This window comes from Moschus berezovskii, chromosome 5 (genome assembly GCF_049115385.1).
Source record: "Moschus berezovskii isolate FMDL1 chromosome 5, NW_MosBer_1.0, whole genome shotgun sequence".
NCBI lineage: Eukaryota > Metazoa > Chordata > Mammalia > Artiodactyla > Moschidae > Moschus > Moschus berezovskii.
The window spans coordinates 28,976,997-29,001,834 of NC_142464.1; the positions used below are offsets into that span (position 1 = coordinate 28,976,997).

Genomic DNA, 24,838 nt, shown 5'->3' on the forward strand with positions numbered 1-24,838 from the left:
TTCATTCTCTGTCACTCAGTTAACAATTCTCTCCATTCTTAAATCCCCAAACTGATGGTAGGTGTGATTACCAGTTTTTCCAGATAGTCAGCAGCCAGCCCTACATGGAGAGCCTGTGAGATGCTTTGTGTTCCCAGCCTAACCTCTAGAATGATGCTGGTTTCTTCCACCTCTTTCTTGCTTAAAATTCAAGTAAATGAATGAATGTGAATTTGTTTTCACCACGGATGATTATCTCATTTTGAATCACTCTGACATATTTAGTAGCTATTGCCTCGAGTTGTGTTTTAAATAGGCTAATTTTTAAACCCAGTATTGAAAAACATAATGAAATTTTACGTGACTCAATAATGCTGCAAATATTGACTCAGTGGTAAGTACTCCTTACATAATCCTTATTCCAAGCATTCACCAGTTAACTAGTAATGCAGCTGTTTGTTTCTCCTGTAAAGTGTTAGCCTTAATTCTAACAATGGAAACTTGATTTGTGATGTGATGGCTCAGTAACTATAAAAGGTACGGTAAATACATTGTTGTAAGAATTTTTTAATTGCTTTAAACACAGCAGGAAACAGTTATGAACCTCAGAGGTATAGATGGAAATGAACCAACAGAAGGAAGTAACTTACTGAACAGCAATGAAAAGATGCAAGAAACACCAGCTGCACCAAATCATTTGCAAAGACGAAGACAAACACATGCTTGCCCTCCACATGGTTTACTGGCTAGAGTAATAACAAATGGTATGTACATGGTAAGGATGAATTCAGAACAATAGGGTAAAAGTTAAAGTTGTTATAATGATCAATTCCAAAATAATATGGCTTAAAGGACAGAAAGATGTTTACTTCTCTCTCACATACAAACTACAAGGTGAACAATTTATGATTGTTGGTAACTCTGCCCCATCGTCCTTCAGGGTCCCAGGCTGACAGGCCCCGCCACCTTCAACACAGGGCTTTCAAGAGCACCGTTATCACCACTGTTACAGCTAATAGGAAGAGGGAGAGATCAGAGATTCAATACATATACCTTTTCTGTATCTGAGGAATTTCACAGGTTCATGTAAGGCTTCCAATGAGAAAAATGATTGAGAAATCACTTACAAACAGAAAAGCACTACGTAAATGTTAGTTCTTATTACTGTTAAGTAATGCCAGTAATGTTTGAGCAAAGAACTCAGTTTTTACTTCCAAATGAATTCATCATTTTTTTAAGTAAAGACCCTAGTTTCCAGTTCAGCTTATTGCTGCTCTTAAAATTTGGGGGGTAGGAATTAGCACTATTTTGAATATTGTTAGGGTTGGTATCTATTTGTCTTTTAGGAGTGGATGTGGTTTTTGGAGACATCTCAGCATTATTGTATCAATTTGGTAAATAAATGGGCGTCCAGATTCAATAATGCTGTTTTTGTTCAAAGGGAATGTATGTGTGTGTATCTATATTATATGTATATTGGAGAATGTGTAATATGGTAGGAAAAAGGAGAAGGGGATTGAAACATCTATAAACACAAATTTAAAGACAGTTTCAAAAACTTCATTGAGGAATGACAGTGTCATTAGAGTAAAATATATGGCCTCCCCCAAAAATATGTTGATCTCAAAGTATGTTTACTGAAAAATCAGACTCATTTCCTTATAGTTATACTTCATTTATGAGCTCTGAAAAACATTTTTATCATTCTCAACTAGGATAGTGGAAGCCAAGCATAATATGTTATATGATACTTTAGGCTCTAGTATGTTTTCAATGAAATTAGGTAAGTTTTTAAAATACCTTAAGGTAAAAAACCTCAAAGTTCATCTAAAACTTGTAGAGAAAACTAGGTTCCAAAATATACACTAATTGAGAAAGCAATAGATCATGTAATAATCTTTCTGTCCTTTTTGTTATTTCTTTTAACTTTCTCTGTTCAAGTTATGACACACTTCTAGTTAAAATATTTAAGTCTCCAGCAAGTCCCAAAGATAAAGTTACAGTACAAAAAACATGGATTGCATTAAGGGCAGGGTATACATGAATGATGTGATTTGGAGACTGATTTTGTTTTTTTAAGATGAGGGGTTTGGAGGGGATCGTTGTTTGTTTTTGTTTTTGTGGTTGTTTTGTTTTGTTTTTTCAGCTGCATAGCTTGCAGGATCTTAGTTCCCTGACCAGGGATTGAACCCGGGCCACCGCAGTGAAAGTGCCAAGTCCTTACCACTGGATCTCCCAGGAATTCCCTTGGAGACTAATTTTTTTAATTCTGTAATCATTATCTGTAAAGCTGCCTGAGAAATGGGTACTCATGATATATAAACAACTCTCACCTGTGTTCTTGTGCTTCTGAGTCCATGGCTGACAAGACTGCTTTTGTCCCCCTATACACAAAGTATTCCTGGAGAAGACAATGGCAACCCACTCCAGTACTCTTGCCTGGAAAATCCCATGGATGGAGGAGCCTGGTAGGCTGCAGTCCATGGGGTCGCTAGGAATCGGACACGACTAAGCGACTTCACTTTCACTTTTCACTTTCATGCATTGGAGAAGGAAATGGCAACCCACTCCAGTGTTCTTGCCTGGAGAATCCCAGGGACGGGGGAGCCTGGTGGGCTGCCGTCTATGGGGTCACACAGAGTTGGACACGACTGAAGCGACTTAGCAGCAGCAGCACACAAAGTATTCAGCACACAAAGTATTCTTCTTAAAGGAGTAAATCTCACCTGGGAAAATATTATTTTTCAAAATTATAGATAGTAAATTATTAACTGAATGAAACATTCAGAGAAACCTTATGAATGTACATTTACTATGTATTTAGAACTTCAGTATGAATATGAGAAAGGAAAAGAAAAATTATAGGTTTTTTTTAAAAAAAGTAGTATTGAAATAAAAAAGTTCTTAATTCTACCTTTCTGAATTTAGTATAAAACTGGGTTTTTGCTGTGACAAAATAAAATTTAGTAGCTGGCAATTCCTACTTCCAAAACTGTTAGAAATTTCAGTCCCTATAGCCAGTTGGGAAATTCTGAAGGCCTATTTGTTATCTTGTAATAGCATCATAAACCTAGAAAACCTGGAACAATTCCATAGGGGTTTGAAAATGGGGACATTGGACTTGATCTCTAGCAGTGTGTAGATAAGGCTCAAGGAACGATCCTTTCATTTATACCAATGAAAACATCTAAAAACAATATTTTTAAGTCTTTTTAAAGATACTTTTTATCTGACAAGAAAACAGGAAGTCATCAGACACCAAAACCTAATTAGGAGAGATGAACACTCAGCTGGCCTTCACTCCAGAGGCTTTTGGAAAACAGCAGTGAACTTGAGATTCATTTTGAGAAATGTGAGGATATAGGAGGCCTTGCTAGAGTCTGCCCAGGTTGGGAGGAGTATCACAGGAGAAGTCATTTTCCCTCACCCAAAACTGGAACCCAGTGTGATGGTGTATTTGAGGTAAACCTGCCCTGCAAAGGGGCCCAGTCACTAAACCTGTCCGTCTAAACTGTAGTGCTGGCTGCGGGAGGGGAGAGTCTCCCCTGAAAATGGGTAACTTCATTCTGATTTGTGCTCCAAATTCACAGAAAAGAACCTCAAGCTGAAAATATATCTAAACATGGTCCCAGATTGTAGTGTCTAATGGTTGAAGCAAATACAGATCCTGTCTGGGAAAACTCATTTCCCAGGCTCCAAAAATTCCCAAAGATAAAGTTCCAAGGAAGAGTTCATTGTTGCAAGAAAACAAACAAACAAACAACAACCAAAAAAAATCACAAATGCACAAAGAAACATTTCAAACTTTTTCATTATCAGAAGATAGAATATAAAATATTTCTGATATCTACAAAGAAGTTAAAGAAGAAATAGCAAATATGAGAACAAAACAAATAACTGTAAAAATGAACAGATTTTAATAACCAAATTAAAATTCTAGAAATGAAAAATAAAGTATAGTAATTAAAATTTAAAACAGTAAATGGATTAGACAGCAGAGTAAGTGAAAAGAAAATTGGTTAACTAGCAAATAGATCTGTACAGTGCAAAACACAAAAGATGGGAAATGTGAAACTAGGGTTAGTAACGTGAAGAGGGTATCAATATTTAGTCCTAGTTCCAGAAACAGAGACTAGGAGGAATGAGGGAGATAAAATATTTGAAGAAATACAGAATTTTCCAGAATTGATAAGAAGGATAAATCCTAAGCAAACCAAAAGGAAGCCATTCCTTAATGTATACTGAAATTGCAGAAAATCAAAGGAAAAGAAAGATCTTAAAAACAACCAAAGAAAAAGAATTCCCTAAAAGAGAGAAAATTAGACTTAAAAACAATAATGAAAGACAAAAAACCAAAGAATAATATTTTCAAGGAACTGAAAGTGACTCTCGACTTAGAATTGTATACCTGGAAAAGCTATCTTTTAAAGAATGAGAATAAAGATAATTCCAGATAAATAAAATTTGCTACCAACACATCTTCATAAGAAATAGAGCATGCTCTGCTACATGAATTAGTTTATCAGTTTAGTCAGTTCAGTCGCTCAATCATGTCTGACTCTTTGCGACCCCATGAACCACAGCACACCAGGCTTCCCTGTCCATCACCAACTCCGGGAGCTTACTCAAACTCATGTCCATAGAATCGGTGATGCCTTCCAACCATCTCATTCTCTGCCTTCCCCTTCCCCTCCTGCCTTCAATCTTTCCCAGCATCAGGCTCTTTTCCAATGAGTCGGTTCTTCGCATCAGGTGGCCAAAGTGTTGGAGTTTCAGCTTCAACATCAATCCTTCCAATGAATACTCAGGACCAACTTCCTTTAGGATGGGCTGGTTGTATCTCCTTGCAGTCCAAGGGACTCTCAAGAGTCTTCTCCAACACCACAGTTCAAAAACATCAATTCTTTAGCACTTGGCTTTTTTTATAGTCCAACTCTCACAAAAACCATAGCTTGGACTAAACAGACCTTTGTTGTTAATGTCTCTGCTTTTTAATATGCTGTCTAGATTGGTCATAAGTTTTCTTCCAAGGAGTAAGCGTCTTTTAATTTCATGACTGCAGTCACCATCTACAGTGATTTGGGGGCCCCCAAAAATTAAGTCTGTCACTGTTCCAATTGTTTCCCTCTCTATTTGCCAGAAATGATGGGACCAGATGCCATGGTCTTAGTTTTCTGAATGTTGAGTTTTAACCCAACTTTTTCACCCTCCTCTTTCACTTTCTCTTTCACTTTCATCAAGAGGCTCTTTAGTTCCTCTTCACTTTCTGACCTAAGGGTAGTGTCATATGCATATCTGAGGTTATTGATACTTCTTCCGGCCATCTTGATTCCAGCTTGTGCTTCTTCCAGCCCAGCATTTCTCATGATGTACTCTGCATATAAGTTAAATAAGCAGGGTGACAATATACAGCCTTGACATACTCCTTTCCCTATTTGGAACCAGTCTCTTGTTCCATGTCCAGTTCTAACAGTTTCTTCTTGACCTGCATACAGATTTCTCAGGAGGCAGATCAGGTGGTCTGGTATTCCCGTCTCCTTAAGTATTTTCCAGAGTTTGTTGTGATCCACATAGTCAAAGGCTTTGGCGTAGTCAATAAAGCAGAAGTAGATATTTTTCTGGAACTTTGTTGATTTCTCAGTGATCCAATGGGTGTTGGCAATTTGATCTCTGAATTAGTTTATATGCAATGGCAAATAGGTAATTGTGTTGCTGTAATATGGAGTTTGTATTTTTGTATATAATTTTTCCTGGCATATTAATATTTAACATGATCGAGCAATAGCAGATTAAGTACGAAGTGAAAGATCAGGTATTACAATTATAAAGCTTTACTAACTTTAAAGATAAAACATTTTAAAAAGCTGAATATCCTGTGCAAGTTCCTTCTTTTCAGGCAGTTAGTTGTTCTCTTAGGGACTCAAACACTTAAACTTGCCATGATGTTAAGGTATCTAATGAGACCACATGTAGATGAAGAATTTCCCAACACTTACCCCAGTTAAAAAAAAAAAATTAACAACAACAAACCATTTGATTAATGGAAAAGACTACAGTCTGGGTCAGATTTTGGTGAAACTGCTCTCTATCTAGAGCAAATGCTTTTACAATTCTACATCTTGAAATACTAAGTGTGATTCCAGGGTTTCAGTGGCTGGGTTTTGTTGGTTTTTTTTTTTTTTTTTTTTGGCCAAGCCACACAGCTTGTGGAATTTTAGTTCACCAACTAGGGATCAAACCCGGGACACTGCAGTGAAAGTGCCAAGGCCTAACCTCTGAACAGCCAAAAATTCCCTGGTTCCAGAGGTTGACTATGGGAGATACAAATATTAGTGGAAATATAACTGTGCAGGTACTTTTATTAGGATTGTTGTTTTTGTTAGTGCTTTGGTCACAAGTTTTGAGTTGTGAGTCTGCCCTATTCTTTTTCCTGTGGGCCTTTCTGTTTTTAAAGTTCAATTTTGTAGAACACAGGGTTTTCAAACAGGGAAACATATCTCACATTCTAATAGACATGCCTCTCCAAAAGGAAATACTTCAGGCAGCAGAATAATTGTCCAGATGAAAGGTTTGAGATGCCATAATGAATGATGATCAAAAAAACGGAAGTACGTGGGTAATTCTAAACAGACATTGACTATAGAAAAGAAGCAATAATTAAACAATAAAATTTAATTCAAAGCAGAGCTAGAATACTAAAATACTGGAGTGTGATTGTTCAGGTGTTCTCATGTTTCGTGAAGAGGATAAAGATAGTGACTTTTTCTCTTTTTTTATTAACTAGTGAATATTGATGGTAAAGTTACAAGAAAAAATAAGGGAATTGTAAAAAAATCCAAAATAGTAGTTGCTTCTGACAGTGTGAAAGGAAGTGGGTGATAGGATTGAGAGGGGTGCATAGGTAGATTCAGAGTCACTGGTAATATCCTATTTTTTAAGACAGTTGATAATTGCCCAATTGTTTATTTTACTGATGTTCTTTAAAACTTACATGTGATTATAAATATTTGTATTATGTATTCATTTTCTTATGATTGGATTATATTAAAACCTGCAGATGACAACTCATTGGTAGAAACTAGTTTTCCTGTTTTATTTCAGTTACCATGGTGGTTCTTCTGTGGGCTGTGGTTTGGTCAATTACCGGCAGTGAATGTCTTCCTGGAGGAAACTTGTTTGGAATTATAATGCTATTCTATTGTGCCATCATTGGAGGTAAACTTTTCGGACTCATTAAGTTACCTACATTACCTCCACTGCCTCCTCTTCTGGGTAAGTGCCAAACACTTCCTGTTTCCTTCAGAGTAAATCATATTTTAAAAACAGTAGCTTGGAAAGCTTTGGGAGATAAATATAAAATATTTTTGTATTTACTGTACTAAAGTCGAAACAAAAGCCAGTTGTTTCATTTTAAGATCAGTGAGCAGGTTGTTAAGTAGATTTTAAAATAGATTTTTATTGATTTATTTGTATATTTTTTGGCCATGCCATTTGTGGGATCTTAATTTTCCAACAAGAGATTGAACCAGACCCCAGAAGTGAAAGCACTAAGTCCTTAACCACTGGATTGCCAGGGAATTCCCTAAACAACAATTTTTAAAAATAAAGTTATATGTAATTTAAATGAAATAGCTTACAGTAAGGAGAAGGCAATGGCAAGCCACTCCAGTACTCTTGCCTAGAAAATCCCATGGACTGAGGAGCCTTGTAGGCTGCAGTCCATGGGGTCACTACGAGTCTGACATGACTAAGCAACTTCACTATCACTTTTCACTTTCATACATTGGAGAAGGAAATGGCAACCCACTCCAGTGTTCTTGCCTGGAGAATCCCAGGGACGGGGGAGCGTGGTGGGCTGCCATCTATGGGGTCACACAGAGTCGGACACCACTGAAGTGACTTAGCAGCAATAGCAGCTTACAGTAAAAACAAGAGCAATAAATACTCAAAACAGATCATTTCCTAATTATTTTACTAAATATTCCTCTTACATATGCTCTTGAGATTATGGAAATAATATATAATGGTGTGCCTCTCACTGTCTTCCTAAATCCACATTCTTTGACACTGTGTTGGTAGCTTAACATCAGCTATGGTGGAAGTATCTGTATGACAGAAATCAGCAAGTGCTAGAAATTAGGACTTAATATATTATTAATCATTCACATCATTGATAAATGAGTGATGTTCCAACATGCATTTTCGTTGTTTCATTTGCATCTTATTCATTAACATAAACAAAACTATCAACCAATATTCCTGATGGCACTGTACTCACTCATAAGTGGTATAAGTGACTTCTTTGCTAAACCAGATAGTAGTCAATCATTTATTTGTAATGTGATTTTGTCAATTCATGGTTGAACTGCAACCATAGTTGGTTATGAAAATGGAGTTCAACAATGAAAAATAATGAGAGCATTCTGTGAAAATCAATTGGCTACATAGAATTTGGGGCTTCCGGGGTAGCTCAATTGGTAAAGAATCTGCCTGAAGTGCAAGAGACCTGGGTTCAATCCCTGGATTGGGAAGATCCCCTGGAGGAGGGCACAGCAACCCACTCCAGTATTCTTGCCTGGGAAATCCCATGGACAGAGGAGCCTGGTGGGCTACAGTTCATGGGGTCACAAAGAGTCAGACACAGTGATGATTGTTGTATATTTATAAACTATATTCTGTACATCCTTTACATCAGTAAAATTTATAACAAATATTTAAATATAAATACACTTTGGAGACCTACTTATTAAGCATTTACCAGCATATTATTGGGTGTCCAATAATGACTTGACTTTGCTTTTGAATTTGTGGTCAGCGGCAGCACTTCAGTCATGTCTGACACTTTGTGACCCCATGGACTGTAGCCCACCAGGCTCCTCTGTCCATGGGATTTCCCAGGCAAGAATACTGGAGTGGGTTGCCATTTCCTCCTCCAGGGGATCTTCCTGACCCAGGGATCAAACCCATATCTCTTGCATCTCTTGCATTGCAGGTAGATTCTTTACCACTAGTGCCACCTGGGAAGCTCCTCTGTGGTCAGCAGTTGAAGCTAAATATAAAAAGAACTAGAGTTATTTACATCTTTTTAAAAACTTATCTCTCATTTATTTTATTTTTGGCTGTGCTGGGCCTTCATCGCCGCTCAGACTTTTCTCTAGCTGCAACAAGCAGGGCTACTCTCTAGTTGCGGTGCCTGGGCTTGTCAGTGTGGTGGCGTCTCACGTTGCGAAGCATGGGCTCTAGGGCACCCGGACATCAGCAGTTGAGTTGAGGTTCCCAGGCTCTAGAACACAGGCTCAGTAATTGTGGCACCCAGACTTCACTGCTCTGAGGCATGTGGGATCTCCCCAGATTAGGGATAGAACCCGTGCGTCCCACACCAGCAGGCAGATTTTTTACCACTGAGCCACCAGGGAAGCAGAAGTTATTTACATCTTATCATGCACTATTTAATATATTTTTCAATTTTAGGTAAAACTACAGGGTTTTTGTGTTTGGGTTTTTTGTTTTTTCTTTTTTTGCTTAATTCATATTATTTATCATGAGTGCTTTTTATTCTCTGAAGTTTATTAATGGCATTGTTGTTAAAATGAGTTGTTTCTAGATATGCCTGTGAAGTGAAAGTGAAAGTCGCTCAGTCGTGTCCGACTCTGTGACCGTCCGTGGAATTCTCCAGGACAGAACACTGGAGTGGGTGGCCTTTCCCTTCTCCAGGGGATCGTCCCAACCCAGGGATCGAACCCAGATCTCCCACATTGCAGGTGGACTCTTTGCCAGCTGAGCCACAAGGGAAGTCCGAGAAAACTGGAGTAGGTAGCCTAGCCCTTCTCCAGGGGATTTTCCCGACCCAGGAATCAAACCAGGGTCTCTTGCATTACAGGCGGATTCTTTACCAACTGAGCTATGAGAGAAGCCCTAGATGTGCCTGTATGCTATGACAAAAGGTTGGCAATCCATCTCTTTTGTAAATAAGATATTACTGGAATGTACCCATGCTCATTCCTCTGCATATTGTCTGGCTGTTTTCATGCCACAGTGCAGAGTTGAGAAGTTGTGAGAGACCCTGTGGCCCACAGAATCTAAGATGTCTCTTATCTGACCTGCCCCTTGGCAGAAAGTGTTTGCTGACTCATTTATCTAAATCAGTGTTTCTCAAACTTTATCATAGAAAAATGACCTTGGGACCTTGTTGCAATGCAGCTTCTAATTAAGTAGATCTGAGGATGGGACCTGAGATTTTGCATTTCTAATAAGCTGTTTTAGAGAGAGAGTTAGTCACTTCAGTCGTGTCTGACTCTTTTGCGACCCTGAGGACTGTAGCCAGCCAGGCTCCTCTGTCCATGGAATTCTCCAGGCAAGAATTCTTGAGTGGGTTGCCATTTCCTCCTCCAGGCGATCTTCCCAACCCACGGATCAAACCTAGGTATCCTGCGTTGCAGGCGGATTCTTTACCATCTGAGCCACCAGGGAAGCCCAATAAGTTATCTTAAGTTTTCAAATAGTCTAATAATCATAAGTTCTCAAACCTGGTTGCACATAGGAATCATTTCAGGAAGTTTTTTAAAAGCTGGTGCCCAAAGATTCTGAATTAATTGATGCGCTATATGCTCTGGGCATCAGAATTTTTAAAAGTTCCCCAAGTGATTCTAATATGCGACCTAAGTTGAGACTGCTGTTCCAGAACCCATGAAAAAGCGCTTTATACTTCATCTTTTCCCCATTCCATGCCTGTCATTACGACAAAATATACCCTGTAGCCAAGGGGTACATCCCTGGGCTTTGAGATCACGTGAAATCTCCTGGGGTAACTGGAATCATTCTCGAAGGTCACATATCTGATGTATCTTACCATCCCTTTTTGCAGTGTTAATACTTGTAACAGAAAAGTTGACCAGTTCTTACTGTGGTCGTGTGTGCTCAGTCGCTTCAGTCATGTCCAACTCTGCAATCCTGTAAACTGTTACCTGCAAGGCTCCTCTGTCTGTGGGATTCTCCAGGCAAAAATACTGGAATGGCTTGCCATTTCCTCCTCCAGGGGATCTTCCCAACCCAGGGATCTAACCAACATCTCCTGCGTCTTCTGCATCCCAGGTGGATTCTTTGCCACTAAGTGTCACTCAAATCACTGTTGTAATACAGCCAGGATCTGAAACTGGAACGTTATCCGAATTCATAAAGGCTTGTTATGACAGAATGTGTATGATAATTGCCTGTTCTATATTTTCAAAAATTCACTGAAATAATTGCTAGAGGGACTTCCCTGGTGGTCCAGTGTCTAAGACTCTACGTTCCCAATTCAGGGGGCCCAGGTTCAATCCCTGGTCAGGGAACTAGATCCAACATGCTGCAACTAAAGATCCCGTGTGCTGCAACTAATACCTGGCACCACCAATATAAATACATAAATATTTTTTAAAAGATTTAAAGAAGAAGAAATAGTGGCTGGCAATGGAGGATGAAGGTGCATGTTTTGTTCCCAAAATGAACGTGAAGGCAATTTCCCTGGACCACTTTCCTTTGCCAGTGGTCTGTGCTGATGATTTTTATTTGAATGTTCTTCTTCTTGCCTGTGAGCCCACTTGGGCCTCTCTGTTGGCTGTGGAGGAAAGAATGCCTTTCTTAATAGAGGAGTATATTCTTTTTTATTCTTAAATGGAAATATTTTTAAATATGTAAGAGTTATCAATTCATGGCCAATCTTATTTCACCTACTTCCAAGCTTTTTTGAAGCAAATTATTATTGAAAAAAAAATTTCCATAATACAAATTAAGAAAAAAAGAATAACAGTCCTCCATCAAGGAAGGTATTCTTTCTTCCACAACCAAGGGAGAGGCCCACGTGGGCTTAAAGGCAAGAAGAGGACGCCAGCCAAGGTGCTGTCAGGCGGCCCCAGAAACCCAGAGCACTGGTAAAGGAAACCGAGGCCCGGGGAAATTTTCACTTTCATCTGGGGAACAGAAAATGCTCCCTTCTACCTTAAAACTCCAAGAAAGCGTCATAACATATTAGATTATTATTCTTTTTGATTTCAGGTAGTTACATGCTATAATAATTTAGGGCTGGTTTAGATCCACATTTTAAGTTTCAGTAAGGAGCGATTGACATAACTAATAAAATATACGGTTAGTGCAATATTTTGGACTTGATAATTCATCAGTATCCATATATAAAAAATATGCCTGTACCTTAGGGCTTAATATTTGAACTGCTAGAAATTGTCCTGTGGATACACTTAAACAAACCTACAAATATGTACGCTCCATGTGAGCAAAGACCGCAAGTTGGTCTGGCTCATATCTGTATTATCAGGGTATCAGAAAGGTTTGGCCCTTAATAAACACTTGATGTATGAACTGTGCTCATTTCAGCAATGTTTGTAGTGAAAAATATTTTAAGCTCATTAATTGGTCCCCAAATTATGGTACTTCCAATGAGATTCTTTTGCAACTATTAAAAAATAAGGCAAATACACACACACACACATATGCACGCGCGTGTGTGTATGTGCACACCTCAGTGGAAATATGTCCGGGATATATTGTTAAAGGAGGAAAAATTACACAATGGTTATAAATGTGCTTTTATTTGTGTCCAGCACACACACACACAGGCACAGGCACAGGTATGCTTAAATAGGTATTGAAACTTTCTGAAAGTGGACTGAAAATCCTTAACAGTGGAAACAAACCTTTGAGGAATGAAGATTCCTCCAAGTTGAGGTGGGGCATATACTTGTCACTTTATCCTTGTCAGTAATTTTTAATTTTACCATAGGCATGTATTATTCTTATAATTATTATTTTAAAAGTAGTTATTGTGGGCCAGTTATTACTTTCACAAAAATCTAGAAAGACCGTGACTGCAGAATTCAGAACTTAGAGATCTTCTTCCAGATGAAATGTTAGTAATGAAATATGCCTGGGAGGGGTGCTCCTTTACCTATCTGGGTCTGGAGCAAGTCACAAAAAAAGTACTGTTGATTCTTTTCTGTTCTCATAGCTTATATTCACGGAGAAGGCAATGGCAAGCCACTCCAGTACTCTTGCCTGGAAAATCCCATGGATGGAGGAGCCTGGTAGGCTGCAGTCCGTGGGGTCGCTAAGGGTCGGACACGACTGAGCGACTTCACTTTCACTTTTCACTTTCACACATTGGAGAAGGAAATGGCAACCCACTCCAGTGTTCTTGCCTGGAGAATCCCAGGGACGGGGAGCCTGGTGGGCTTCTGTCTGTGGGGTCACACAGAGTCGGACACGACTGAAGTGACTTAGCAGCAGCAGCAGCAGCTTATATTCAAAACATCCCAACACTCGTAAATGTGTCCAGTCATTTAACGGGTGGTGCTTATAAGGGCATGGTGAGAAGAGGCCAGTGCTGGAGAACAGAGGCTAGAAGCTCACAGTATCTGCTGGAGAAGTATTTCCCTTTGTATGGCATGTGGTGTTATCACTGAGGGCAGGATTCCCTCACAAACTTCTCAGTCACACTCAGCTACCTGCCCTTCCCAAAATGTTGCACTTCTTTTTCATACCTTGGAAGAAACTGCTTTCTCTTTCAGAGACTTTTCAGCTCATTAGTCTCCACCCCTTTTCCTCTTCCTGGAACCATTCTGACTCACCCCTTCCATCTCAGCTCATACAGTACCTCCTCATGCTTCTGTAAAATTCAGTTTGTCAATTTGTCTTGCTCCCCTAGAGGCTGAAAGCTTGTTGAGGTGTGGTACCCAGTTTTTGTTCATTATTATATCTCTCATGCCTATTATAGTATCTGAAACACTGAAGGCATTTGGTGAATGTTGAATGGCTAAGGAAAAAAAGAGTTACCACCTGACATAACAGAGCATGTCACATTTCATCAAAACTCACTCTAAGCCTTTGCAGAGCAGGTTATGTGTTTTTTAATTAAATTATCTTATGTGAAGGTAAAATAGAATCCATATAGGTATTTATTGATATTTCTGGTAATCTGACATAGCCAATAATTTCAGAAGCTATTTGCTCTTTACACACAAAGAGGTGACTAAACTGGACATTGTATTAAAAAATTTTACATGTAGAATTTGATCACATTTTCTATCCAAATACTACCTCCTGTTTCTCCCTTTCAGGTTCAGTTTAGGAATTATTAATAATTCTAATCAGTTGTCTTTATCTGCATATTAAAACCTTACATTAGCTCCTCTAATTGATTATATTATTTTAATTTTTTTAATTAAAAGTTTAACCTAATTTCACCTAACAAATAAGCAAAAAAGAAAGTATTGCTATTATCTACCTAGGATTATAGGGTTGTCTCTTTAATAGCTAAAATGCCAAAACTTACTGCCTTTATTTGAAAACTAAAGAATTGTTGACTTCTCCATTCTAGGCATGCTGCTTGCTGGCTTTCTCATCAGAAATATCCCTGTCATCAGTGATAATGTACAGATCAAGCACAAGTGGTCTTCTGCTTTGAGAAGTATAGCCCTGTCTGTCATATTGGTCCGTGCTGGTCTCGGGCTTGATTCAAATGTACGAAGTACAGATTTCTAATTATTGACCAAGGAATTTTGCTCCTTCACTACTGCCAGTATTTAGAATCACTGAGCTTTGGGAATGGGAGTGGACACTGCATGACATTCTCAGGACAAGAAGAGAATCCATGCAGGATTGCCCCAGAAGATGTTGCCTATTCTTTCTTGGAGAAAAGTGGAGCTACTGTGTGGTGACAACACCAAGAATAAAGATCCTCCACTTCTCTGACAGAGATATTGGCTGTAGTTATAGATGATACTTGAGAGAGAGGAGATGTCATTTTTGGTGGGCAAAGCCCCATACAAGTTTTTAGGGCTGAGTACTGGCTCAGGAAACTGCCTTGTATATAGAATGGGTCTCAAGTATGGGTTTTATTAATGCTTTTTACATGTATGTTTTGATTGTGGGAATGAATATTTTGGGGGATAAAGGTTTTCACCCGTACCACAGATTATAAATAAAGCTCAACCTGAGAGGATTAAATCAGCTAGTGTGTGGATTATGAATACAGACAATGGAAGCGGCCTGCTTGGGTGCAAACCTAGATCCACAGCTCACTGATGTTGTGATCTGAGGCCAAGCACTTTAACGTGTGCCTTTTTGCATGAGGACATCTACAAAATGGGCATAATGATATTACCTGTATCGTAGGGCTGCTGTGAGGAATAGATAAGCTTTCTCTTAACACTTAGAACACAGGATGTTCTAAGTGGAACATTCCCAGAAAATGTGTGATGATCTGAGTACGCATTAATTGCAAAAGCAATTAAGGTCATAATCTCTACAGTTCTTTAGAGAATTATTTTAGTATGTCTGTGTTTATATTTCAGGCCCTGAAAAAGTTGAAGGGTGTTTGTGTCAGGTTATCCTTGGGTCCTTGTCTCACGGAGGCGTGTGCATCTGCTGTCCTGGCCTACTTCCTCATGGGTTTACCATGGCAATGGGGATTCATGCTGGGGTAATTCATGATTTTTTTTGTTGTTGTATGAAAATATGCACAGACATTTTAGTACTTTCACTGATTCCTTACAGGAGAATACATAATAGCATTTTCTTGAGGACATCAGAAAATACATCACTGATGTTCTTCAGTTCACTTCAGTCAGTCAGTCCTGTGTGACTCTTTGTGACCCCATGGACCGCAGTTCACCAGGCCTCCCTGTACATCGTCAACTCTCGGAGTTTACTGAAACTCATGTCCATTGAGTCAGTGATGCCAGCCAACCATCTCATCCTCTGTCGTCCCCTTCTCCTCCTGCCTTCAATCTTTCCCAGCATCAGGGTCTTTTCAAATGAGTCAGTTCTTCACGTCAGGGGGCCAAAGTATCAGCTTCAGCATCAGTCCTTCCAATGAATATTCAGGACTAATTTCCTTTAGGATGGACTGGTTGGATCTCCTTGCAGTCCAAGGGACTCTCAAGAGTCTTCTCCAACGGCACAGTTCAAAAGCATCAATTCTTCAGCTGATGTTCTGGCATAATCTAAATATTAGTTTCAAAGTATAGTATATGTAGTAGTGTATGTCTAACTTTATGGGCTTCCCAAGTGTCGCAAGTGGTGAAGAATCCTCCTGTCGATGCAGAAGACATGGGTTTGATCCCTGGATTGGGAAGATCTCCTGGAGAAGGAAATTCAGCAACCCACTCCAGTATTCTTGCCTGGAAAATTCTATGGACAGAGGAGCCTAGCAGGCTACAGTCCTTGGAGTCTCAAACAGTCAGACACAACTGAGCACACATGCAGAAAGAGCAAGGATGTCTGACTTTTGCAGTGATTATAATAAACTGTTGAAGAAATCATGATCTTTTACCTCTGTGTGATTCCTTGTTAGTGAGAGACATGCCAGGTCTCACCTGAGAGTCTGTACAAAGAATAAAAAAATAGAGTAACAGTGATCAACATTCAGCATTGTTTTCCTCCTTCTTCTATCACCAGACTGTTTTGATTACGTGGTTAGAGATATGAGAAGCAAATAAATGTGAAAGTACTTAGTAAGAATTTAGTGCTAGTGAGTAGACAAGAAGTAAATTCTTATTTCTCAGGGTTACGACCCTGGAGCTACATGGCTTGGATTCAAATCCCAGCTCCGTGACTTTGCATTACACAAATAATGTCTTTGTCAAGTTATTTAACCTCTTTGTGCTTCAATTTACCCATTTGCAAAAATGAAGATAATTATTGTAAGTATTTCATGGAGTTATTGTGAGAATTAATTTGCTTAATATATATAAAATGTTTAAAATAGTGTTTGGCATGCAGTAAACTTTGGCCACCTCATGCGACGAATTGACTCACTGGAAAAGACTCTGATGCTGGGAGGGATTGGGGGTGGGAGGAGACGGGGACTATGGAGAATGAGATGGCTGGATGACATCACCGACTCGATGGACATGAGTTTGAGTGAACTCTAGGAGTTGGTGATGGACAGGGAGGCCTGGCGTGCTGTGATTCATTGGGTCGCAGAGAGTCGGACACGACTGAGCGACTGAACTGAACTGAACTGAAAGCTCTCTAAAATGCTTTCTGCTGTTTCTACTGCTTCACAGTCAGTGCCATTGCAGCCTTCTCCTTCTAATCTATTTTTTTATTTTACATACAAAGTCCTAGAATGCCTAATTTTAGTGAGTTCCAATTCAAAAAATCTGTGTCTGTGTTTTTCAGACCTCATATCATAAATGGTTTTTTGTTTTTCTTTTCTAAAAAAAAGATTCCTGGGGCATAACTCCAATAGGTCTTTTATAACACTCATAAATATATATTTTTAGGCAACCTAAGTAATTTCAATATAGATTATCCATAGCCACACTTTGGAAAAGTGTTCCGTGGAACTTGTATGTGTGCATATGTTTCTGGTTTGGTTCTTTGCTGCTGTCTGAAAGGCTATAGTTTTCTAAAGTATAATCTTTAAAAGAGTAGTGGGCACTATAATTTTAATAACAACAGCAATAAGATAGTAGTAAGATACTATCATAAATGCCTAAAGCACTGCCTGCTTAGTTTTGTTTTAGGTGCTGTGTCTCCAGCTGTCGTGGTGCCTTCAATGCTCCTTTTGCAGGAAGGAGGTTATGGTGTCGAGAAAGGCATCCCCACCTTACTCATGGCTGCTGGCAGCTTCGATGACATTCTGGCCATCACTGGCTTCAACACCTGCCTGGGCATGGCCTTCTCCACAGGTATACCGATCCATTCACAACGTGCTGTTCTCTCATGCTCTAAAGACATAGGTTATGATGTTACAAGCATGGCATAGTTGCTTGATAAAGGCAGCTTAGAATAGAAAAAGAGTTACCTCCCAAGAGTTAGTTCCATTCCTAAGACAGGACCAGTTGCTTCCTGTCTTTACTCTCTTCACCATCTAGACAGAAACTGCTCAAGCAGTCTGGTAAGTTCAGTAAGGGGAGAGTCAAATTTTCAGAGTTTAAAGAAGGATTAGAACAGCTTTTGCATGGAGCCTCTGGGAAAGTTTGGTCTTGGAGACCTCACACAAGGGATGAGGAGATTTTCAATGAGCGCGATGACAGACAGCAGGCCGAGTGGAAGAAACAGCACTCTTCTAAAACAGGAACAGGTTTAACATTTTATGTGTAATAGCAGCAAATGATTTTCATGGGTATGTTTTTAATACTCAGTGTTTGATATGGACACATTATATTTTAAGTAGTAATTTAAAAAGAAGGCACTTTTTTTCTCTCCCAGTATTATTCAACACTTTCACTCTCCTTTGGTGCAGCATAAATTTAAGTTCATTTTTTAATCCATGTCCAAGATTGGGAGATAAGATTTGTGGTTTCATACTATTGGCAAAATGTAGTTGTAGCTTAATTGTAATTATCTTCAAATTATCTCACAGGAACACACCTTCTTAGAAGGTCATGGATTTTCAGGCTCTCCACCCTGCTGTAGTTATTGTCCCTTTTGTTTGTTTGGTTACATATGATTTCTGCCAATTACCTAGAACGTCATCTCTTCCTGTTGCCCCAAAGTTGTCAAATATATACACTCCCTGCTGTATGTCATGGGAAAATTGATCTTGTCAAAACATGGCTTTCATAAGGTTACCCTCCCGTTCAAGAATCAATGAGGGGGACTTCCCTAGTGGTCCAGTGGTTAAGACTCCACCCTTCCAATGCAGGAGGTATGGGTTCAATCTCCAATTGGGGAACTAAAATCCCACATGCTGTGTGGTACAACCAAAAAAAAAATATATATATATATATATGTGTATATATATATGTATACAACAAGGATTCCCACTTACCTGTTAAGTCAGATCTACACTTTGTCTCTTTTAATTCTGCTGTACCTATCCAGAGGTATGTTCTCCCTGTTTTCCTGATATATACACCTTTAAAATAATGGTTGTCAGCCTCAGCTGCACACTAGTATTACCTGGGGAGTTTTTAAAAATACTCATGTTAGGTACCCCCTTTAGGCCAATTAAATCAGAACCTCTGGGAATGGAAACCATGGCTTTAGAGTTTGCATTAGAATCCCAGGGGATGGGAAAGAGTAGGGCAGGGAGAGCAATGAGGAGGGTCTGCAGGGCTGGGGGCTGTGGAGAGCCTGAAGAACCTTCACAGTCAGCAATGCTGTGTTCCCTCTGCCCTGCTGCACTAAATGTGGTCCTTAGGCCTTTTGAATGGAAACTCCCTGCAGTCTCTTTACAATGTGGGTCCCAAGCCTTGTCAGATTTACTAAGTCAGAATTACCAGAGGCAGGACATAAGAAGTCTTTTTTTAAAGAACCTTACTTTATCAGAACCTGGAGGAGGGCATGGCAACCCATTCCAGTACTCTTGCCTGAAGAATTCCATGGACAGAGGAGCCTGGCAGGCTACAGTCCATAGGGTCACAAAGAGTCAGACATGAATGAAGTAACTTAGCATGCATGCACACACCATATCAGTGACTGAAACTAATTGGCTCCTTTCTACACATTTATAGTAAATTGAAAATATATAGTAAATTATTTATATTAGCTCAAACTTGGGCTACTATCCCAGCTAGATGGTTTTGACAGTCACACCATTACCTAACAGAGAGCTGTCCTAGCTAAACAAAAATCACTACAGAGGTTAAGTTTTTTGTTTTGTTTTTTTGACTGCACCATGCGGCTTATAGGATCTTAGTTCCTGGACCAGGTATTGAACTCAGGCCCTCAGCAAAGAAAGTGCAGAGTTTTAACCACTGTACCACCAAGGAATTCTCTCTCTCTCTTTTTTTTAGTAAGAGAGGATTGAAACTATTGAGGAGGAAAAGATGTTTCCCCTCTACTGATCTTGGGTTCATTGACTGAGACCCAGTAAATCAGACTGACCAAAGACAGATTAACAAGAGAAACACAGTTTATTAGCCTGTGCGTCATGCTTACACATAGGAGCAGACAGTGCTGAGTAACTTAGGATGGTAAGAATTAGGGTTTCTATAGCATCTTAGCAAACAACAATAATTTTAGAGAAATGGAAGACAAAGGAGAAGGACTTTGAGCTTTTAGAGGCAACAAATTGTGAAAAGGCAAATACAAGAGCAAACTACAGTTAGATAAGGGCTGATTCAGCAGTTTCTTATGCAGATTCCTCTGGTGCTGTCCGTGGGCTGATTAGGGTTCCCAGTTGCCTTGGTGGTTAACTTCTGTCCTTCCTGATAGAGAGGCGAGAGGGACAGCTTTACACATTCATATCCTGCTTTTAAAAGCAAATAGAGAGAAGGCAGAGAACTTATCTTGTATCTGTTTCTTCCCAGTTGCCTTCAGCTCAAAATAATCCTTATGCCAAAGTGGCATACTTTGGGGTGGCATATTCTGTACCTGAAACTACAATAACAAGAAACCACATAACTAGTTGGTACACATTTCCTTAGGACAGTAAGTGAGAAGGGCTTTATATGTTGAGCAGTTTAGTATAATTTTCTGCACAATGTGCTAGCAAAGATTTTTTTAAAGTTTCCTAAACCCTGTTTGCTATGGGGGAAAATATAGTTTACTTACTTCTATATTATGTTATTTCAAAGAGCCTAAGCAACAAAGGCTCTTCTAAGAGCAATTTCAAAAATAATTTATTTTCAGATTTACTCTTAGAAATAATATTTGAGAAGGGGTAAGTCCCCTACACTCATTGTAGTAAGAAAAGATGTTTTACTTTAATTGTCTGATTCTTACATTACCTTGGGGCCTTCCCTGGTGGCTCATGTCTGCCTGCAATGAAGGAAACCCCAGTTAGATCCCTAGGCCAGGGAAGATCCCTTGGAGAAGGAAATGGCAACCCACTCCAGCATTTTTGCCTGGAAAATCCCATGGATAGAGGAGCCTGGCAGCCTACAGTCCATGGGGTCGCAAACAGTCAGACATGACTAACTAATAATTTTTATAAGTTACTATATTCTATACATATTAGAGCTACTAAAGTATGTGCATGTATTATTAAAATATCAAGCTCTTAAATGGAAGTTTAAATACTAGATTTGTCTACTCACAGCCTATGCATATAATACGATAGAACAAAGCCCTGATTCATGAATTTTATCTTTCATATTTTCTTAGTAAATAATAAGTAAATTTATACTGAAGTAAGCATAGACAAAGGTGCACAACTCATAGCTTATGCCTGTTTTAAAATTTATCTCCAGTAATATGCACACTTTCCTTAATATAGGCCCATTTAATTAGACACTTGAAGAATGTGGAGAGCAGGAAATATCTGTAAATTTTTCCTTGTATGTAATTATATGCTTTATGTTAATGATTAAACTCTGTGTGTTTATGGATTTAGAATTCTGGCTGAAGTTTTTCTTTTTATGTGTTTTTAAGGCTCCACAGTTTTTAATGTTCTCAAAGGTGTTTTGGAGGTGATCATTGGTGTGGTGACTGGGTTGGTTCTTGGATTTTTTATTCAGTATTTTCCAAGCAGTGACCAGGTAAGAGATAATCTGTGAGCACGTTGTTCTGTAAGATGTCATTAGAGAAGCGTTCTAGAACACTGTCCTGAAAGCTGATGTGAAGTATGTGATTTAGAAAATGGTTCACTATGTTAACTCTGCTCATTGTGATATCAGCACTGTTCTTGAGGCTTATGAAGAGGATTAGATGTGTAAGGTTTGTAAGACAGTCCTGGAATATTTTTCTCCAACTTATATTCTGTATGCTTCAAAGTCTACTGCAAAACAAATAACATCAGTTCTAAAATACTATGATACATATCTTTGTATTTATTTTAATTTTATTATTGAATTTTAATTTTATCATTATTCATGACACTTAGCTAAGTCAAGATATGAAATGGCTTTGGGGGCCTCTTTTTTAATATCAAAATACCTTAGATTCTAATACTATCAAATAGACGTAACATTTCATCATAATATAGTCCAATATTCCTCACCAAAGATATCAAAGTTCCTTACTGTACACCATGATTTCTTAATAGTAGCAAAGATTTTGTTTCCTCTGCTCTCCTAAGTCTTTTAGAATAGATAAAGATTAAAAGTCTTTTTTCCCCACAAGAACTGGCATTATTTTGAGATTTCAGAGCATTTTGAATAGAATTAGAAACTTACTTAAACTAGAACTTTAAGTAAAAACATTAAAACTATCATTACTAGAACGTATGTTGGTTTGAATTTTCACTGTGCTCCAAAAAACTCCATTTGAAATTGTCTATAAAAGATTTTATGAATGAATAAAGGAAAATTATAGGATTTTCTAATTAAATAATAAAATAAAGTGAAAATAATAGTTTACTTACTGTGTGTAAAGTGATGTGGTATGTACAATAAAGTGCCACTTATTCAATATAGCAGCCACTAGCTATACATGACCACCACAGATACAGAAAAGGGTGGGTATATATGTATACATACAGCTGATTCACTTTGTTGTACAGCAGAAACTAACACAACATTGTAAAGCAATTATATTCCAGTAATAAAGTTTAAAACAAAAACAACACTCCTGCAGACAATGCAGATACAGAAATTTCCATCGTTACTGAATGTTCTGTTGTAAAGTGCTGATCTAGGACACTCCATACAATAACTCATGAAATGAGTACTATTAATATGACCATTTTACTGATGAGGAAATTGAGGCTTAAAGCTGAGGGACTTAAGCAAGGTCACACAGCTAGAAAGCAGTGGAGCTGGGAATGACCCAGGTGACCCACCGCCAGGGCCTGCATGCCTCCAAGCCAAGCACTTCTAGAAGCCTGCCTGCCTTCTAAAGTGATCAAGAAGTTTAAAAGGCCAAACAGGGAAAAGTGAAAGGAAAGAGGTATACATTTCTAAGACTTTAAAAATCAACAGCAAAAAACTACTCTCACTTTACAGTCTCTTAAGCTTCTTGGTATTCAAAGATTTAGAAATAAAGACCAGGAGAGCATCAAATTAAAGAGTGAACGGAGAGCCTAAAAATCATAAAGATGGCATATGTTTAGCCTTCACAGAATCCCTGTGATATAACTGCTTTTTGGGAAAGAGGAAGAAAATCTTGGAGAGTTTAAGTAATGTGGCCAGCCATACCACCAGTGGTGCCAAAGCTAAAATTTTAACCCCGGACTCTCTGTCCCCAAGGCCCTTGTGCTTTTTTCTGCTGTTTCATTTAGCCCTGAGAAGTTCTGCTCTGATAACTGCAGAGAAGGATAGCTGGTATTCCTGGGAGAGGAACCTACATTTATTCATATGCTAACTCTACTCTTACTAAGGAAAAGAAAGTAAATATTATGTCACACACTTATGTGCTCGGACACAGACATATTTATTTTCTACTAAGTCCTGAATATGGAAAAATCAATAATTAGAAATCAGTTGCATGAAATAACTGAGCTAACCACCCTTTTTCCTCCTCTAGGACAAGCTTGTGTGGAAGAGAGCATTCCTGGTCTTGGGGCTGGCTGTGCTGGCTGTGTTCAGCAGCACGTTTTTTGGTTTCCCTGGGTCAGGAGGACTGTGCACGCTGGTCACAGCTTTCCTTGCGGGCAGAGGATGGGCCAGCACAAAGGTGAATTCATCTTCAGCTCTTCTGGTCACAATTACTTTCTGATCAGATTAATTTTTTCTTTCAGATATGTTCTTACCATCAAATTAATGAAATTGCTTAGTCATAAAAGCTAGTTTCCATGCATTTGTAAACGTATACCTGAGTTCACACATGCACATGCTTTTCCCTTTACATACTAAACTGTAACTTAATGTCTTTACTTAAAACTCGTATACTTACTTAAAACATATCTTGGTCCTATTTCCATGCTGCCTTCCTTATCCTGTGTAAGTGCTGCAGAGTATTACATTATATAGTTGTGCTAGTAGTAGCATTAGTTGCTAAGTTGTGTCCAACTCATGGCAACCCCATGGACTCTAGCCCTCCAGGCTCCTCTGTCCATGGGATTTCCCAGGCAAGAATACTGGAGTGAGTTGCCATTTCATTTTCTAGGGGATAGTTGTGCTAAAGTCTATTTATTTGTTCTCCCTCTAACAGACATTAGATCATTTCTAATTTTCTAAGGCAAAAAAAGATGCTTCAATAAAATGCCCTTCCATATACTATATTTCATAAACGCTGGGACACTATCCAATCTTATTATTTTGCATGCTATCAAGAAAGAAAAAGAAGGCTTCCAATTAAACTATGATGTAACATCCTAAAACATCTTAAATATTCAGTGAGAAGAAATTTAACAAATTATAGCATATTATTGAGTTTATAGGATAGGTTTCTAGAAATAGGATTATTCTTTGAAAGACTTATTCTTTGATACTTTGATAATATCAATTTGCCCCTTTAAAAGACTGTACCAAAAATAAAAAATAGAAAAAAATAAAAGACTGTACCAATGTATGTTCTCACCAATAGCATATGAGAAAATCTACTTCTCTGATCTGTTTTCAGTCATCAGACACTGTGCTGATCTAATGGGTGAGAAATGTACCTCACTGCTGATCCAATTATATTTCTTTATGAGTGAAACTAATCATCTTTTCATATATTCACTAGACAGTGTATTAAAAAGCCTATGCCTGTTTTCTGTAACATGATTTTGGGGACTTCCCTGGTGGTCCAGTGGTTAAGACTCCACACTGCCAATGCAGGGGCTGACTGTTCAATCCCTGGTCAGGACAGTAGATCCTATATGCTGTGCAGCACAGGCAAAAGGTTAAAAAAAAAGATTACTTTGTTTTCTTTTCCCATTTTCAAGATCATTAAGATTATTTGTTTTCTTTTTTTAGTCCTTTGATAGAACTTTTTTTACAAATTGGAGGATAATTGCTTTACAATGTTATATTAGTTTCTGCTGTACAACAGTGTGAATCAGCTATGAGTATGAAAGTGAAAGTGTTAGTCACTCAGTCATGTCTGACTC

General features: G+C 38.6%; 1 protein-coding gene across 2 annotated transcripts in view; it reads left to right on the top strand.

The window, feature by feature from the left end:
- SLC9B2 (solute carrier family 9 member B2) overlaps nt 1-24,838 on the top strand; it is a 65,269-nt gene that overhangs the window by 13,935 nt on the left and 26,496 nt on the right. Inside the window, exons 4-10 of one of the 2 annotated variants that reach the window (XM_088836194.1) lie at nt 569-743; nt 7,081-7,251; nt 14,348-14,490; nt 15,324-15,451; nt 17,491-17,666; nt 21,298-21,404; nt 23,329-23,478. In XM_088836194.1, the coding sequence (XP_088692320.1) occupies nt 569-743; nt 7,081-7,251; nt 14,348-14,490; nt 15,324-15,451; nt 17,491-17,666; nt 21,298-21,404; nt 23,329-23,478 (1,050 nt within the window). Of the gene's footprint in view, nt 1-565; nt 744-7,080; nt 7,252-14,347; nt 14,491-15,323; nt 15,452-17,490; nt 17,667-21,297; nt 21,405-23,328; nt 23,479-24,838 lie in introns of both variants that reach the window. The other variant, XM_055434845.2, reaches the window with a different exon arrangement.